The sequence below is a fragment of the Manis pentadactyla genome, chromosome 9 (genome assembly GCF_030020395.1).
Source record: "Manis pentadactyla isolate mManPen7 chromosome 9, mManPen7.hap1, whole genome shotgun sequence".
NCBI lineage: Eukaryota > Metazoa > Chordata > Mammalia > Pholidota > Manidae > Manis > Manis pentadactyla.
The window spans coordinates 96,316,467-96,333,327 of record NC_080027.1 but is presented as its reverse complement, the minus strand read 5'-3'; the positions used below and the strand labels follow the sequence as shown (position 1 = coordinate 96,333,327).

General features: G+C 38.3%; 1 protein-coding gene across 1 annotated transcript in view; it reads right to left on the bottom strand.

Moving 5' to 3' along the window:
* Nucleotides 1–16,861, bottom strand: part of CATSPERE (catsper channel auxiliary subunit epsilon) — a 153,466-nt gene that overhangs the window by 10,951 nt on the left and 125,654 nt on the right. Inside the window, exons 18-19 of the mRNA XM_057508224.1 lie at nt 14,098–14,197; nt 9,851–9,937 (exon numbers count right to left, since the gene is read on the bottom strand). Coding sequence (XP_057364207.1) covers nt 9,851–9,937; nt 14,098–14,197 — 187 coding nt within the window. The remainder of the gene's footprint in view (nt 1–9,850; nt 9,938–14,097; nt 14,198–16,861) is intronic.

Below are 16,861 nucleotides of genomic sequence, written 5' to 3'. Positions count from 1 at the left end.
TATATTGCCAATGGGTTTCCCAGCTCTGGACAAGTTCACTATGGATTCAATGAGACTGAAAAAATGACAATGGAACATTCTTGGGGTGAAAGAGTTTATATCCAACTTTATCCTCACGGTGGCAGGTCAATCATTAGAATCCCGTCCACTCAGAGCAAGTCTGCATGCAACAAGCTGGTCCCTGCCTTTGGGCCTCTCTGCCCTCGCAGCCATCTCAGTGTTTGTCCTCATCACTGCCACCACTCCAGTCTTTGCTCTTGCAGCCCTGCAGACGTGCAGCAGCCTGGAGCACTGGGTGGAGCTCTTTATATAGAGTCAATAACAATGTATTGCTCACATGTGTGTAGAGAGCAAGCCAACTAGGGCCAGGTGAGAATCCTGGCCATAAGAACCTTCATTTTCTCTGCACTGGCATACAGAGTATCACTTACACCTATCTTCAACCCAAGACACTTGGATGGCCTTCAACAAAAAGTCAGGAGGGTAAGTTGTTTTTTAACTGATTCCATTACTCATTTAATTCCTTATTACCTCTTAATAGTGGAATAATACTTTTTATAATAAGTTGGTGGCCTATACTTAATTAATTAGTTCCACAAATATTTATTGAGTGCCCATAATAAGTTAGATGTTGGGATTCAGCAGTGAACAAAACAAAGTTACCTTCCCTTATGGAGCTTACATTCTAGTTGGGGAGCAAGATAATAAACAGGATAAATAATAGACTATACAAGGTATCAGAGAGTTGTAAATGCTAATGACACTAAAGACAATAGAAGAGAGATATGGACTGTCATGGGGTGATGTTTTCAACAGAGTAGCCAAGTCTTCACTGACTAGTTGATTTTTAAGTAAAGACCTGGAGGAGGGAGCCAGCTAGTCATGGTTGTGGGAAGGTGGGTGGTGGGGGGCAGCTAGTCATGTAGGCTTTGTCATAATTCTAAGATGGGAACTACTGCATGGTTTTGAGCAGAAGAGTGACATATTCTCACTTGGGTTTTGATGGGGTCACTCTAACTGCTGTGTCATGAACAGGTTCATGGTGGGCGAGGCTGAAGCAGGGAGACCAGTTAGGAGGCTGGGTTATAACCCAGATGATTGGTGATGGTGTCTTAGAACAGGGTGGTGGCAACTGGGGTGGTGAGGAGTGACCAAATTCAAGACATACTTTTTAGGAAGAACCAACACAATTTCCTGAAACACCAAATGTGGAGTATGAGATGATGCTTAGAGGCTTTTATCCTGAGCAAACTGGAAGGATGGAATTTCCCTTAACTGAGGTGGGGAATGATGTTGAAGGGGTATGTTTGGAAGATGGATATTGGAAGCTGAATTTTGGGTATATGAAGTTCGAGATGCTAACGGAAGCATCATCAGTTTTCTTTTTGTTCGAATATTCCCATCAGTAAATATGTGGTTATTTCAATTTACTGAAAAAAATAAGACTCTCCACCTCACCACTCTCAAATTATGACATGATTTCTTCCTTCCCTTTACTGCAAAACTCTTAAGCAGAGATAGCTATTCTTGCTGCTTTGAATTAATTTTTTTCCATATTAATTAAACCCACTTCAGTAGCATTTGTCTTTCACCATCTCACTACAACTGATCCTGTCAATGTTGCTAATTATCTCCATGTTGCTACAGTAAATGCTCAGTTTTCAGTCCTCACAGCTGATCTATCTTAGCTGTGGATTTGACAGTTGATCTCTCTCTTTCCTGGAAGACTTGCTTTACCTGGTGTTCAGACCACCACCCTCCCTGGGTTTCCTCCTGCTTTTTTGATTATTTCCTTTTCTGCTCCTTTGCCCCTCCTCATTTCCCCAGACTCTAAATATTGGAATGACTCAAGACTTAGTTATTCTCTTTTTATATGTATATCAGGGGTTCTTAACCTCTTAGTGAGTGTGTGTGTGTGTCTATTATCTACCTGTTTATATATAAACTTCTCACTTTCTAAAATTTCTATGAGGGCCCCTTTGGAATCTGGTAAAGCCTGTGGACTTTAATGAATACCTTCTCAGAATAGTGTTTTTAAAAACATAAGATAGAAGATTGCTCAAGATTGCAGCATGAGTAGGGTGGCGGAAATCTCCTCCCAAAACCATATATATTTTTGAAAATAGAGCAAATACAACTATTCCTAAAAGAGAGACCAGAAGATACATTACAATAGCCAGGCTACATCTACATCTGCGAGAACTCAGCATCTCATGAAAAGGGTAAGATACAAAGCCATGACCCAGCGGGACCTGAGCACTTCCCCCATTCCACCTCACTGGCAGGAGGAAAAGAATCAGAGTTGGGAGGGAGTGGAAGCACAGGCTGCTAAATAACCAGCCCTAGTAATTTGCACCAGGAGCACAGATACACATCGCATGGTGTACTGGATATTAGAGAAACGGAAAAGTAAAACCCAAGATGGAGACTGCAAGTGGGTCCCCACAGCTGGCTCTCCTGGGACAAAAGAAAAGTGGGTGCTTTTTAAAAGTCTTAAAGGGACAAGGGTTTAACAGGTGGACAAAATCATTCCAGCACACTCAGCCCAGTAGGCTGGGAATCTAAGGAACTTCAGGCACCCTAACCCCCTGGGTGGCAATGGAGAAGCCACTCATGGCAAGAAGAAGCCTGCTGTACATTCCCCCCTGTTGGCGCCTGCCATTCATTCCACCCTGCCAGTGCTGCAAACAAACCGGCTGACTTGTTGCCACTGCGGAGCAGGTGAGGAGCAGCCCCACCCATAGCAACCACACAGAGTCTCCTCCAGAGTGCAGCTAACCAGGCCAAACCCAGAGGCTGCCCCCATGTGCAGCTGCCCAGCACAGGCAGACGAAGCCGGGGCAAGGTCCGGAATGCACGAAGGGGCACCATTCTTACAGGAGAAGACACCCAGAGCGTCAGCGACCCCCTGCAGTGCCCTAGGCTATCCTGAGGGCCGCTCTGCCCACGGCTGCTCAGGAGATTAACCCAGAGACTGCAACCTGTGTGCGGGTAACCGACACAGGCAGCAGAGAGAGGCAAGCAACCAGCAAGCAGGGAAGGACTTTGTTCTCCCAGCTGACACCCATGCCACCTGCCTACAACTACCTCTATCTCCATGACAAGGCAGAAGAATCTGGTCCAGTCAAGAATAACTAAACAACCCCAGAGAGAGGGTCTGGTGAGATAGATATAACCAATCCTCCTGAAAAAGAATTCAAAATAAAAGTCAAAACCATGCTGATGGACCTGCAGAGAAACATGCAAGAGCTAAGGGATGAAGTCTGGAGGGAGATAATAGAAATGAAACAATCAATAGAAGGACTTAAGAGTAGACTGGATGAGGTGCAAGAGACTGTTAATGAAATAGAAATCAGAGAACAGGAATACAGAGAAACTGAGGCAGAGAGAGATAAAAGGATCTCCAGGAATGAAAGAATATTAAGAGAACTGTGTGACCAATCCAAATGAAACAATATTCGCATTATAGGGGTACCAGAAGGAGAAGAAGAGAGAAAAGGGGATAGAAAGCATCTTAGAAGAAATAATTTCTGAAAACTTACCCAAGCTGGGGAAGGAAATAGTCTCTCAGACCATGGAAGCCTACAGAACTGCCAACACAAGGGACCCAAGGAGGACAACACCAAGACATATAATAATTAAAATGGCAAAGATCAAAGACAAGGACAGGGTATTAAAGGCAGCCAGAGAGAGGAAAAAGATGACATACAAAGGAAAACCTACGAGGCTATCATCAAACTTCTCAACAGAAACCTTACAGGCCAGAACAGAATTACATGATATATTTAATGCAATGAAACAGAAGGGCCTTGAACAAAGAATACTCTAGCCAGCAAAATTATAATTTAAATTTGAAGGAGGGATTAAACAATTTCCAGACAAGCAAAAGTTGAGGGAATTTGCCTCCCACAAACAATCTCTACAGGGTATTTTAAGGGGACCGCTCTAGATGGAAGAACACCTAAGGCTAAATAGATGTCACCAGGGAAAATAAAACCACAGCAAAGAAAGCAGACTGACCAAATACTAACTAAAGGCAAAAAATAAACTCAACTATCCACAAAAGTAGTCAAAGGAAACACAGAAGAGTACAGAATAAAACACCTAACATATAACGAGTGGAGGAGGAAGAATAAGAAGGGAGAGAAAGAAGGAATCATCAGACCGTGTTTATAATAGCATAATAAGCAAGTTAAAGTGAGACAGTTAGATAGTAAAGAAGCTGCCCTTGAACCTTTGGTAACTACGAATCCAAAGCCTGCAATGGCAATAAGTATATATCTATCGATAATCACCCTAAATGTAAATGGACTGAATGCACCAATGAAAAGACACAGAGAAACAGAATGGATAAAAAAGCAAGACCCATCTGTTGCTTATAAGAGACTCACCTCAAACCCAAAGACATACACAGAATAAAAGTAAAGGGATGGAAAAAGATATTTCATGCAAACAATAGGGAGAAAAAAGCAGGTATTGCAGTACTTGTATCAGACAAAATAGAATTCAAAACAAAGAACATAACAAGAGATAAAGAAAGACATTACATAATGATAAAGGGGTCAGTCCAACAAGAAGATATGACCATTATAAATATCTGTGCACCAACAGACGAGCACCAACATATGTGAAACAAATACTAACAGAATTAAAGGAGGAAATAGAATGCAGTGCATTCATTTTAAGAGACTTCAACACACCACTCACTCCAAAGGACAGATCAACCAGATAGAAAATAAGTAGGGATACAGAGGCACTGAAGAACACACTAGAACAGATAGACCTAACAGACATCTACAGAACTCTACACCCAAAAGCAGCAGGATACATATTCTTCTCAAGTGCACATGGAACATTTTCTAGAATAGGCCACATACTAGGTCACAAAAAGAGCCTCAGTAATTTCAAAAAGACTGAAATTCTACCAACCAATTTCTCAGATTGCAAAGATATAAAACTAGAAATAAATTGTACAAAGAAAGCAAAACGGCTCACAAGAAACACATGGAGGCTTCACAACATGCTCCTAAATAATCAATGGATCAATGACCAAATTAAAACAGAAATCAAGCAATATATGGAAACAAATGACAACAACAGCACAAAGCCCCAACCTCTGCGGGACGCAGTGAAGGCAGTTCTAAGAGGAAAGTATATAGCAATCCAGGCCTATTTAAAAAAGGAAGAACAATCCCAAATGAATAGTCTAAAGTCACAATTATTGAAACTGGAACAAGAAGAACAAATGAAGCCCAAAGTCAGCAGAAGGAGGGACATAATGAAAATCAGAGGAGAAATTTAAAAAATTGAGAAAAATAAGACAATAGAAAAAAATCAATGAGACCAGGAGCTGGTTCTTTGAGAAAATAAACAAAATAGATATAAACCCCTAGCCAGACTTATTAAAAGAAAAAGAGAATCTACACACATAAAGAGAATCAGAAATGAGAAAGCAAAATTCAGGACAGACATTACAGAAATACAAAGAATTATTAAGAAAACACTATGAGAATCTATATGCTAACAGGCTGGAAAACCTAGAAGAAATTGACAACTTCCTAGAAAAATACAACCTTCCAAGACTGACCCAGGAAGAAACAGAAAATCTAAACAGACCAATTACCAGCAATGAAATTGAATTGGTAATCAAAAAACTACCCAAGAACTAAACCCCTGGGCCAGATGGATTTACCTCGAAATTTTATCAGACATACAGAGAAGACATAATACCCATTATCCTTAAAGTTTTCCAAAAAATAGAAGAAGAGGGAATACTTCCAAACTCATTCTATGAAGCAAGCATCACTCTAATACCGAAACCAGGCAAAGACACCACAAAAAAAGAAAATTACAGACCAACATCCCTGATGAACATACTTGCAAAAGTACTCAACAAAATATTAGCAAACCAAATTCAAAAATACATCAAGAGGATCATACACCATGTCCAAGTGGGATTCATTCCAGGGATGCAAGGATGGTACAACATTTGAAAATCCATCAACATCATCCACCACATCAACAAAAAGAAGGACAAAAGCCACATGATCATCTCCACAGATGCTGAGAAAGCATTTGACAAAATTCAACATACATTCATGATAAAAACTCTCAACAAAGTTGGTATAGAGGGCAAGTACCTCAACATAATAAAGGCCATATATGACAAACCCACAGCCAACATCATATTTAACAGCAAGAAGCTCCAAGCTTTTCACCTAAGATTGGGAACAAGACAGGGATGCTCACTCTCCCCACTTTTATTCAACATAGTACTGGACATCCTAGCCATGGCAATCAGACAACACAAAGAAATAAAAGGCATCCAGACTGGTAAAGAAGTCAAACTGTCACTATTTGCAGATGACATGATATTGTACATAAAAAACCCTAAAGAATCTACTCCAGAACTACTAGAACTAATATCCGAATTCAGCAAAGTTGCAGGATACAACATTAATACACAGAAATCTGTTGCATTCCTATACACTAATGATGAACTAGCAGAAAGAGAAACCAGGAAAACAATTTCATTCACAATTGCATCAAAAAGAATAAAATACCTAGGAATAAATCTAACCAAGGAGGTGAAAGACCTATACTCTGAAAACTACAAGACACTCATGAGAGAACTTAAAGAAGATACCAATAAATAGAAACACATTCGTGCTCATGGATAGGAAGAATTAATATTGTCAAAATGGCCATCCTGCCTAAAGCAATCTACAGATTCAATGCAATCCCTATCAAAATACCAACAACATTCTTCAACGAATTGGAACAAATAGTTCTAAAATTCATATGGAACCACAAAAGACCATGAATAGCCAAAGTAATCATAAGAAGGAAGAATAAAGCAGGGGAAATCTCACTTCCCAACTTCAAGCTCTACTACAAAGCCACAGTAATGAAGACAGTTTGGTACTGGCACAAGAACAGACCCACAGACCAGTGGAACAGACTAGAGAGTCCAGATATTAACCCAAGTATATATGGTCTATTAGTATATGGTAAAGGAGCCATGGATATACAATGGGGAAATGACAGGCTCTTTAACAGCTGGTGTTTGCAAAACTGGACAGGTACATGTAAGAGAATGAAACTGGATTACTGTCTAACCCCATACACAAAAGTAAATTAGAAATGGATCAAAGACCTGAATATAAGTCATGAAACCATAAAACTCTTAGAAAAAAACATACGCAATAATCTCTTGGACATAAACATGAGCAACTTCTTCATGAACATATCTCCCTGGGCAAGGGAAACAAAAGCAAAAATGAACAAGTGGGACTATATCAAGCTGAAAAGCTCTGTACAGCAAAGGACACCATCAATAGAACAAAAAGGCATCCTACAGTATGGGAGAATATATTCATAAATGACAGATCCGATAAAGGGTTGACATCCAAAACATAAAATGCTCATACACCTAAACAAACAAAAAGCAAATAAGCCAATTAAAAAATGGGCACAGGATTTGAACAGACACTTCTGCAATGAAGAAATTTAGATGGCCAACAGACACATGAAAAGATGCTCCACATTGCTAATCATCAGAGAAATGCAAATTAAAACCACAATGAGATAACACCTCACACCAGTTAGGATGGCCAACATACAAAAGACAAACAACAACAAATGTTGGCGGGGATGTGGAGAAATGGGAATCCTCCTACACTGCTGGTGGGAATGTAAATTAGTTCAACCATTGTGGAAAGCAGTATGGAAGTTCCTCAAAAAACTCAAAATAGAAATACCATTTGACCCAGGAATTCCACTCCTAGGAATTTACCCTAAGAATGCAGCAGCCCAGTTTGAAAAAGACATATGCACCCCTATGTTTATCGCAGTACTATTTACAATAGCCAAGAAATGAGAGCAACCTAAGTGTCCATCAGTAGATTAATGGATAAAGAAGATATGGTACATATACATAATGAAATATTATTCAGCCATAATAAGAAAACAAATCCTACCATTTGCAACAACATGGATGGAGGTAGAGGGTATTACACTCAGTGAAATAAGCCAGGTGGAGAAAGACTAGTATCAAATGATTTCACTCATCTGTGGAGTATAAGAACAAGCAAAAAACTGAAGGAACAAAACAGCAGCAGACTCACAGAACCCAAGAATGGACTAACAGTTACAAAAGAAAAAGGGACTGGGGAGGATGGGTGGGAAGGGAGGGATAAGGGGGAAAAAGGGGCATTATGATTAGCAGACATAATGTATGTGTGTGTGGGACACGGGGAAGGATGTACAACACAGAGAAGACAAGTAGCAATTCTATAGAATCTTAGTATGCTGATGGACAGTGACTGTAATGGGGTATGTGGTGGGGACTTGATAATGGGGGGAGTCTCATAACCATAATGTTGCTCGTGTAATTGTAGATTAATGATACCAATAAATAAATAAATAATGAACACAAGAGATAAAATAGGTTGTATTACAAGGGAAACTAGTTATAAAGAACTAAAATTGTCAAAGTATTAAAAACAATAAGGCAACATGTTGCACATTTTAAAATTTTGGTTTTTAAAATAACATTAAAGAACAGGATCTAGCACCAGGTTTGATAAACACCATCATATTCTTGGTGAAGTAGGAAGCAAGTTTATTAGACAAAAAGGAGAATGGGGGAAGAGCATGTGGAAATTTTAGGAGAGAAGAGAACGTATGCAATCACTATTTAGGAGAGGGGAATAGGGAATCAACTAGAGTAATGCAGTTATATTTGTCTGGCAGGAACATGAGACCAATTTAATCATGAAATTAAAGCAAAACAAACCAGCATGGTATGTTTTGTCTGACCACAGTCAGCTGCCCAGGTGGGTAGCTGTGTTTAACTGGGTTGTGTTAGTCACTCACGAAGTGAGAGGGGGGCAAAGAATTCAGGTTTGTATTAATAGAGTGATGTAATTATTGACCATGGGATTTAAGTGGGATAAAGAGGGAAAAGAGAACCTGGGGTAAGCAGGAGGTGGTAGGGCCAGTGGACTGAAGGTTACGCTGGGGTTGAAGGATATTTCAAAGATTATTAGGGTAATGCAAGTAGGGCTATGTTGCTGGAAAGACAGGAAGTGGCAGATGGAAAGTGGGATGTTTGGAAGGGGAAATACAGAGGATAATGCACATCATTTGTATATGTGTCTGTCTTGACATGCACAGATTCTCAAGTAGAGGCAAAATTCTTATTGTAGGGGTTACATTTTTCAGGCTGAGGTATCTTACATGTCACTTTTTGTGAGGTGTATGATCTGATTCTCCAAATAACATAAATTAATTTTAATCTAAGAAAATTCACCTGGAAGAAATTGAGAACAGTATTGGATTGATAACTGGCATTCAGAAATGACCTTTCAGTTGTGCAAGAATGAGAACTTCAGGCATTCTTTTTTTTATTTTTTATTTTGGTATCATTAATCTACAATTACATGAAAGACATTATGTTTACTAGGCTCCCCCCTTCGCCAAGTCCCCCCCCACATCACATACCCCTTCACAGTCACTGTCCATCTGTGTAGTAAGATGCTGTAAAATCACTACTTGTCTTCTCTGTGTTGCACTCAATGCTTTAGTATGTTTGTCCGATATTTGATAATCTGCAAACACATTTTTCAGCAGAGAAAATTAAAATTGTTGGTAAAACAGGAACAACAGAAGATCAGATGGAAATTAAGATGAAGCTTTTGGAAATCATAATATTAATTCAATAGAAAAAGTGGATTTGATTTACAAAAGCACAATTAAGTCCAAAGTGTTTCCATCAAGCTGTTGTTAATGCTGAAATACCAAATTAGTTATTAGAGACAAACAGTTTGTAAGGTAATGCTTTTCATACCTCAGGTCCCCAGGCTTCTTCCAATGGAAGGTCTTTGTTAAGCATAGTCATTGATTTCCATGTCTGGGCTTCATTTAAACAACCACTCTGTCAAAAAATCATATATGTGTATATAAGCATTGTAATTCCCATTATTCCTAGGTATTTAATATATTTTAATGCTATTGAAAATTTATATTTAAAATACTTAATTATGTAAATGTTCGCTGATGTACACAGGAATCTGACTTTTGTACATTTGTATGAAGAGAGCTTCTTAATCACACTTGCTTATTAATTATAATTGTTTCACATGTTATCTGTGAATACTTTAATTTCTTCCTTTCAAAACCTATACATTTTACTTATTTTTATTTTTTATTGTTTGCCTTATTACAAAGATCAGAAGCAGTGTTATATGAATGTGGTGATAACCACCACCCTGTTTCATTCTTGATTTCAGAGGGAAGGCTTTCAAATTTTCACCATTAAGTATGATGTTGTCTAAAGTTTTTTTTTTGTATCTACATTTGAGTAAGTTAAGGAAATTGCTATCTACTCATAACTTTCTAAGATTAACATTTAAAATTTTGTTATGTATGGATGACAATCTTTTAATCAGATGACTTCATTTACTATTATAATAATCATACGCATTTTCTTCTTTATTCTTTTACTAGAGTGGATTACTTCAGTTTAAGTTTTCAATCCCAATCTTTCATTCGTGAAATAAAAAACTTGGCCTAGATGTGTGATTTTTTAATGTATTGCTGGGTTTGATTTGCTAGTACTTCGTTCAAGTGTTTTGTGGCCAGGTAATGAATGAGGTTGGTGCATAATTCTCTTTTCTTTTCGGTTCCTCATAGGGTACTCATGGAATAACTTGGAAAGTGCTTTCTCCACCCTCATACTCTGGGAGAATTTTTATAAGGCTGAAATTAAAATTTCCATTAATGTTTGGTAGGCTTCATTAGGAAAGCCATCAGGGATTAGCGATTTCAGTTTTTTTCTTGGATACGAGAAACTGTGGTAAATTGTGTTTGTCAAAGCATTTGTCCATTGTCAAATATGTTAATATAAATTTGTTCATAATAACTTCTATGATTTGCATTGTTAAAAGGTGATATTCCAATTTTATCTTTTTTTCATTTGTCAACTGGAATAATTTTATGAAGAGATGCTTTCCGTCATCTACTATTTGCCTACCCACTGGTATAATTCATTTAAGGAAGGTAGTATAAATTATTCTTTCTTTATTTTCCAGTTTTCAAAATAAGGAATTGGTTTCCCTACCATTCTCCACGGGTGATCTTAAAAAAATAATTATGAAATTATAGATTGAACATATGTAATGGATTTTAACCCATTGCAATAATTATCCTTAATGTAGATGAAGTTGTCCCATCTTTGGCCAGTTGAAACCTCTTCAGGTCAACTTCTGATTACTTCTGATGTGACCCTAGTGGTCTTTGATATGTCCTAGCCACTGGATATGTCAAACTATTCCAAGCTCATCTTATATATTTATTTCTTCCTGCAGTTTTGGAATCAGCCATTTATCTAAGATTCCCAGTTTGGTTTTGGTGAAAAACTGTATTTCAAGACAACAATCTGGGTACTGAGAATACTTAAGCTACTAACTAGTTGTGTTCCTGGGGATTTTAAAGGATTGAGTAAGAAAATTTATCTGTTTCTCTATATCTTTCTATATGAACACTATACTTACACATGTCCAGATCAATATCCAAAACCAGAAGAGTTCTACTGTCCTATTTAAATTCAGGATTTTTGTCTTTATTCTATCTTACATATGTTATCTCCTTGCCTTTACATAAAAACACCTGGTGAAGAATGACAGAATATCCTATCATTACACATTTGCTTTATTTCACATTATATACCTCTCAGCAACAGAATGACAATAGAAAGATTACTGCCACTATCATGATTACTGAAAACAGTTGTATTTTCCTCTTGCATAGCATCTTCACATTCTCCTACCATGTATTTTAATTGTACTGTATCTATATTGCCAGAGAATAAATCTGTTATATACTATGCTCTTTCCTTTTTAACCCATATTTTTAGTTAGTTTCCTAAGTAACTACACTATAATGCTTCCCTCTAGTTCTTATGTGAATATCTCTTTAGCAATTTTGATTATCTGAAGCTTATTATTTAGTAATTTGCTCAGAGAAGGTGTATGGGAGCAATATTATCTGAGCTTTTTACATGTTGATAAGAGTTTGTGCCTTTTACAGTGCAATCAGATTTACTACATTTAAATCTTTGACTCACATTTATTTTCATTCAGTGTTTTAAATATTTTACTCCATTTTCTCCTGCCATAAAGCATTGCTCTAAAAATGTCTGATGATAATTTAATTTTACTTTCCTTATAAATTGCTTGCTCTTTTGCCTAGATGCCCACTGGGGTTGGTTGCATATATGGTATGCTCTTTCATATGAAGCTTCACATCTTTTTCTTGAGGGGGAGATATTTTGTTGAATTATTAGTATTGGTTTTGGTACCTGTGCTCTGGGTTTCTTTCTCAGAGCTTCCATTTATCCATCTATTAGATCTTCTTTACCTGTCTTCAGTATTTGTCACTTTCAAATCCTTTTCGTTCCATTCATTTTTTTACTTGAAAAATTTTCCTCTTTTAATTTCATATATCTTTTAAAGGACCTCTCTTGTTTGTAGTCAGTTTTTAAAGGCTATTTCTATTGCATATAGAATTCTAGGTTTGGAGATTATTTTCTTCTAGTAATTTAAGGATATCTGTGTTCAAAATTTCCTGGTTTTCAGTATTTCTATTGAGAAATCAGCTTTAAATCTTAGAGTTACTCTTTTGAAAGTAACATCTTTTTTGCTTTGGCTATGGCTCTGACTTTTCTCCTTGTTTTGGATTTTAGAAATTTTACTCTGCTGTTTCTGGATGCAGATTACTTTTTCTGTACCTTGACATCTTTCACCAGTTTTGGAAAATATTGCTTCTGGCCAACACTCTCCTCTCTTTTTAGGACTCCTGTTCTTAGGTCTTAGCACTGAATCTCCATTATGTTCTTTTCTTTGTTTTAAATCAGTTTATTTCTCTATGTGTAATTCTAGAAATTTCCATCTGACCTCTCTTCTAGTTGACCAATTCTCTTTTCAGCTATCACTCCCAATTGTTGAATTTCTAATTCAAGTTGTTGCAAGTTAATTTGTTTTTCTAGAAGCAGTGAGTGGCTTACCTATAGGCATGGATAAGGCAGAAAGAGTGATGTTTAAAGTTGCCATAGGGGTCAACAGGGACACCACTTGGGAAAGTGACATATAAAAATGATATTCTCTGAGGAATGTTTATTGAAGAAGGATCTAGGAGCATTTCACAGTGGATGTAATGGAAGTGTGGGCCAAGTGTAAAGATAGGATAGTTTAGGGATGAACCTGTGGGGAGGAAATGGATCAGGAGGAGTTACACTTTGGGCACTGAACAGGTATAGAAGGAATGTGTGGTGGGATGGATTTTGTCACATGACTGAAAAGCAATTGGTTCTTGCAGTGTTCTGGAGGGGGTAGCGGGTGAAACTCATGTCTCTGGTTGGCGTTTTGGTGGGTTATATTTCTTGGAGAATTAAGGTCTCTGGTAGATGAGAAAGTTACTTTGAAAGGAGTCAGGTCTGGTTTTGTTTGAGCACGAGATCTCTGGAGAGTCTCAGGAATCAAAGCCTCTAGCTGGTCCCCATCATGATGGGACAACTTTAAGGGCAGAGCGCCAGACATGGGGGAGCATGGTGACTGGGGTGGCCAGGCCTTTCTGCTTTGAAAGGGCAGGATAAGGGGGAGTCACCGAGAAGGCCAAGGTAGACCAGTCACAGAGGACACTGGAAAACCAGGAGTGTGGGGACAATGAATTCAAGGTCAGCACTTGTGCTTGATTTCGCATAGATGTGATGAATGTACGAAACTGAAGGCAGACCCATAAATAATTACACATTGAAGACAGCATGGAGGGAAAAGAAAATATTCATCTATAAAGATATCATTCCATTATAAACATTATTTTATTTTTTCTAACCCCTTTAAGTCTGTTTTATATGACAAGGGTTTCTTTTGTCAAAAATGAATTTTAATAGTCACAGATGTTAATATATAAGTATTGTTTTTTTTCTGCCCACATCTAACTGGTTATATTTTCCTTAGATAGTTGATATATAGATTTAAGATAGAAAGACATGTCTAATTGCATGCTAAATTCTATTTAAACGCAAAGACGTCGTACCTTCCGCATAGTATTATTAAAGCTATAGTCATCCCTGCCGTGTATTTCCCACACGATGAAATTTACTTCAACATCTTCAACAAAGCCATTTTCATTATATCTGAAGGAGACAGCAAACACAAAAGTAATAGTTTATTGTGGAGTAAAGGGCTTGAGAGCTCCAGAAGGAGCCAGCTGGAAGGTGTGGCTGAATGTCAGGATCAGCAGCCTAAGAAAGAGTGGAGGTGGGGCTGAGAGGCAGAAGTAGTCCTAAAATCCGAGGAAGGGTAGTCGTGCACAGAACAGGTAGCCAGAGAACACGTGGTGATTTCTACCAGCAGCTGACCCAAGCAGCCAGTCCAACATGGAGAGGGTGCCCACTCCCCCGATGCTGGGTCTGGAGACATATGCCCATTGAATTTAGAGTATTTACCCTAAATTCAGTGAGTTTTAACAGGGATCTGTTACACTGAATTAAGATTTATTTTTTCTGCTACTGTATGAAAATAGGAGCTTGAGATCAAAGCTAAAGTTCTGTCATTGATTAAGTTGTACCTTTGCATACCAGGGCTTGTGAACTATTTTAAAAATGGTTACATGGATACCAATAAATGGAAACATATCCCTTGCTCGTGGATAGGAAGAATTAATACTGTAAAAATGGCCATCCTGCTTAAAGCAATCTACAGATTCAATGCAATCCCTATCAAAATACCAACAGCATTTTTCAGTGAACTAGAGCAAATAGTTCTAAAATTCATATGGAACCACAAAAGACCCCGAATAGCCAAAGCAATCCTGAAAAGGAAGAATAAAGTGGGGGGAATTATACTCCCTCACTTCAAGCTCTACTACAAAGCCACAGTTATCAAGATAATTTGGTACTGGCACAAGAACAGACCCACAGGCCAGTGGAACAGCATAGAGAATCCAGATATTAACCCAAACATATATGGTCAATTAATATATGATAAAGGAGCCATGGACATACAATGGGGAAATGACAGGCTCTTCAACAGCTGGTGTTTGCAAAACTGGACAGCTACATGTAAGAGAATGAAACTGGTAATTGCCTAACCCCATACACAAAAGTAAACTCAAAATGGATCAAAGACCTGAATGTAAGTCATGGAAACATAAAACTCTTGGAAAAAAACATAGGCAAAAATCTCTTGGACACAAACATGAGCAACTTCTTCATGAACATATTTCCCCGGGCAAGGGAAACAAAAGCAAAAATGAACAAGTGGGACTATATCAAACTAAAAAGCTTCTGTACAGCAAAGAACACCATCAGTAGACCAAAAAAGACATCCTAGAGTATGGGAGAATATATTAATAAATGACATATCTGATAAGGGGTTGACCTCCAAATTATATAAAGAGCTCATGCACCTCAATAAACAAAAAGCAAATAACCCAATTAAAAAATGGGCCAAGGAGCTGAACAGACACTCCCAAAGAAGAAATTCAGATGGCCAACAGGCACATGAAAAGATGCTCCTCATTGCTAATCATTAGAGAAATGCAAATTAAAAGCACAATGAGATATGACCGCACATCAGGATGGCCACCATCCAAAAGACAAACAACAACAAATGTTGGCGAGGTGTGGAGAAAGGGGAACCCTCCTACACTGGTGGTGGGAATGTAAATTAGTTCAACCTTTGTGAAAAGCAGTATGGAGGTTCCTCAAAAAACTAAAAATAGAAATTCCACTCCTAGGAATTTACCCTAAGAATGCAGCAGCCCAGTTTGAAAAAAACATATGCACCCCTATGTTTTTTGTAGCACTATTTACAATAGCCAAGAAATGGAAGCAACCTAAGTGTCCATCAGTAGATGAATGGATAAAGAAGATGTGGTACATATACACAATGGAATATTATTCAGCCATAAGAAGAAAACAAATCCTGCCATTTGCAGCAACATGGATGGAGCTAGAGGGTATTATGCTCAGTGAAGTGGGCCATGTGGAGAAAGACAAGTATCAAATAATTTCACTCATCTGTGAAGTATGGGAACGGAGGGGAGGGGTGGGGAGGGAATGAAGGAGCAGGGTGGCGGCAGACTCACAGAACCCAGATATGGACTAACAGTTACCAAAGGGAAAGGGACTGGGGAAGATAGGTGGGAAGGGAGGGATAAGGGGGAGAAGGGGGGTATTACAATTAGCACACGTAATGTAGCAGGGTGGGGGATATGCGGGAGGCAGTGTAGTGAGGAGAAGATGGGTGGTGATTCTATAACATCTTACTACGCTGATGGACGGTGACTGTGATGAAGTGTGTGGTGGGGACTTCATGGTAGGGGGAGTCTAGTGGCCATGGTGTTGCTCATGTAATTGTGCATTGATAATGCCAAAAGAAAAAAAAGAAAAAGAAAAAAAAATGGTTACATGCCTTCTTTCTTCATCAGTTACTGGCCATTTTTCTGAATGGAATTGTCCCCTGCACCCCTTGGATGGAAATTTCACTTAGGACCTTGGTCTCAGGCACTTGCTTCTGAGCTGCCGACTCTGGACTGTTGCCCCAGTGTCTGATACATTGTCTTGCTTCACATGTCTGTGTATTCATAAAAAATAAAAACCCTTGACAACATCTCCTTATTCACTGCCCAGATCTGTGCCTGACTTTCCAGTCATTCTATCTGGCTTTCTAGTTCTGGTACAACTTGTTACCATCCACCCCTAGTTATAAAAAAAAAAAAAACTTATTGTCTCATTCTAACAAATTGGGCAGAAAAATTTTGAGTGTCAGGAAGTGGTATCTGAGAAGCTATCTAA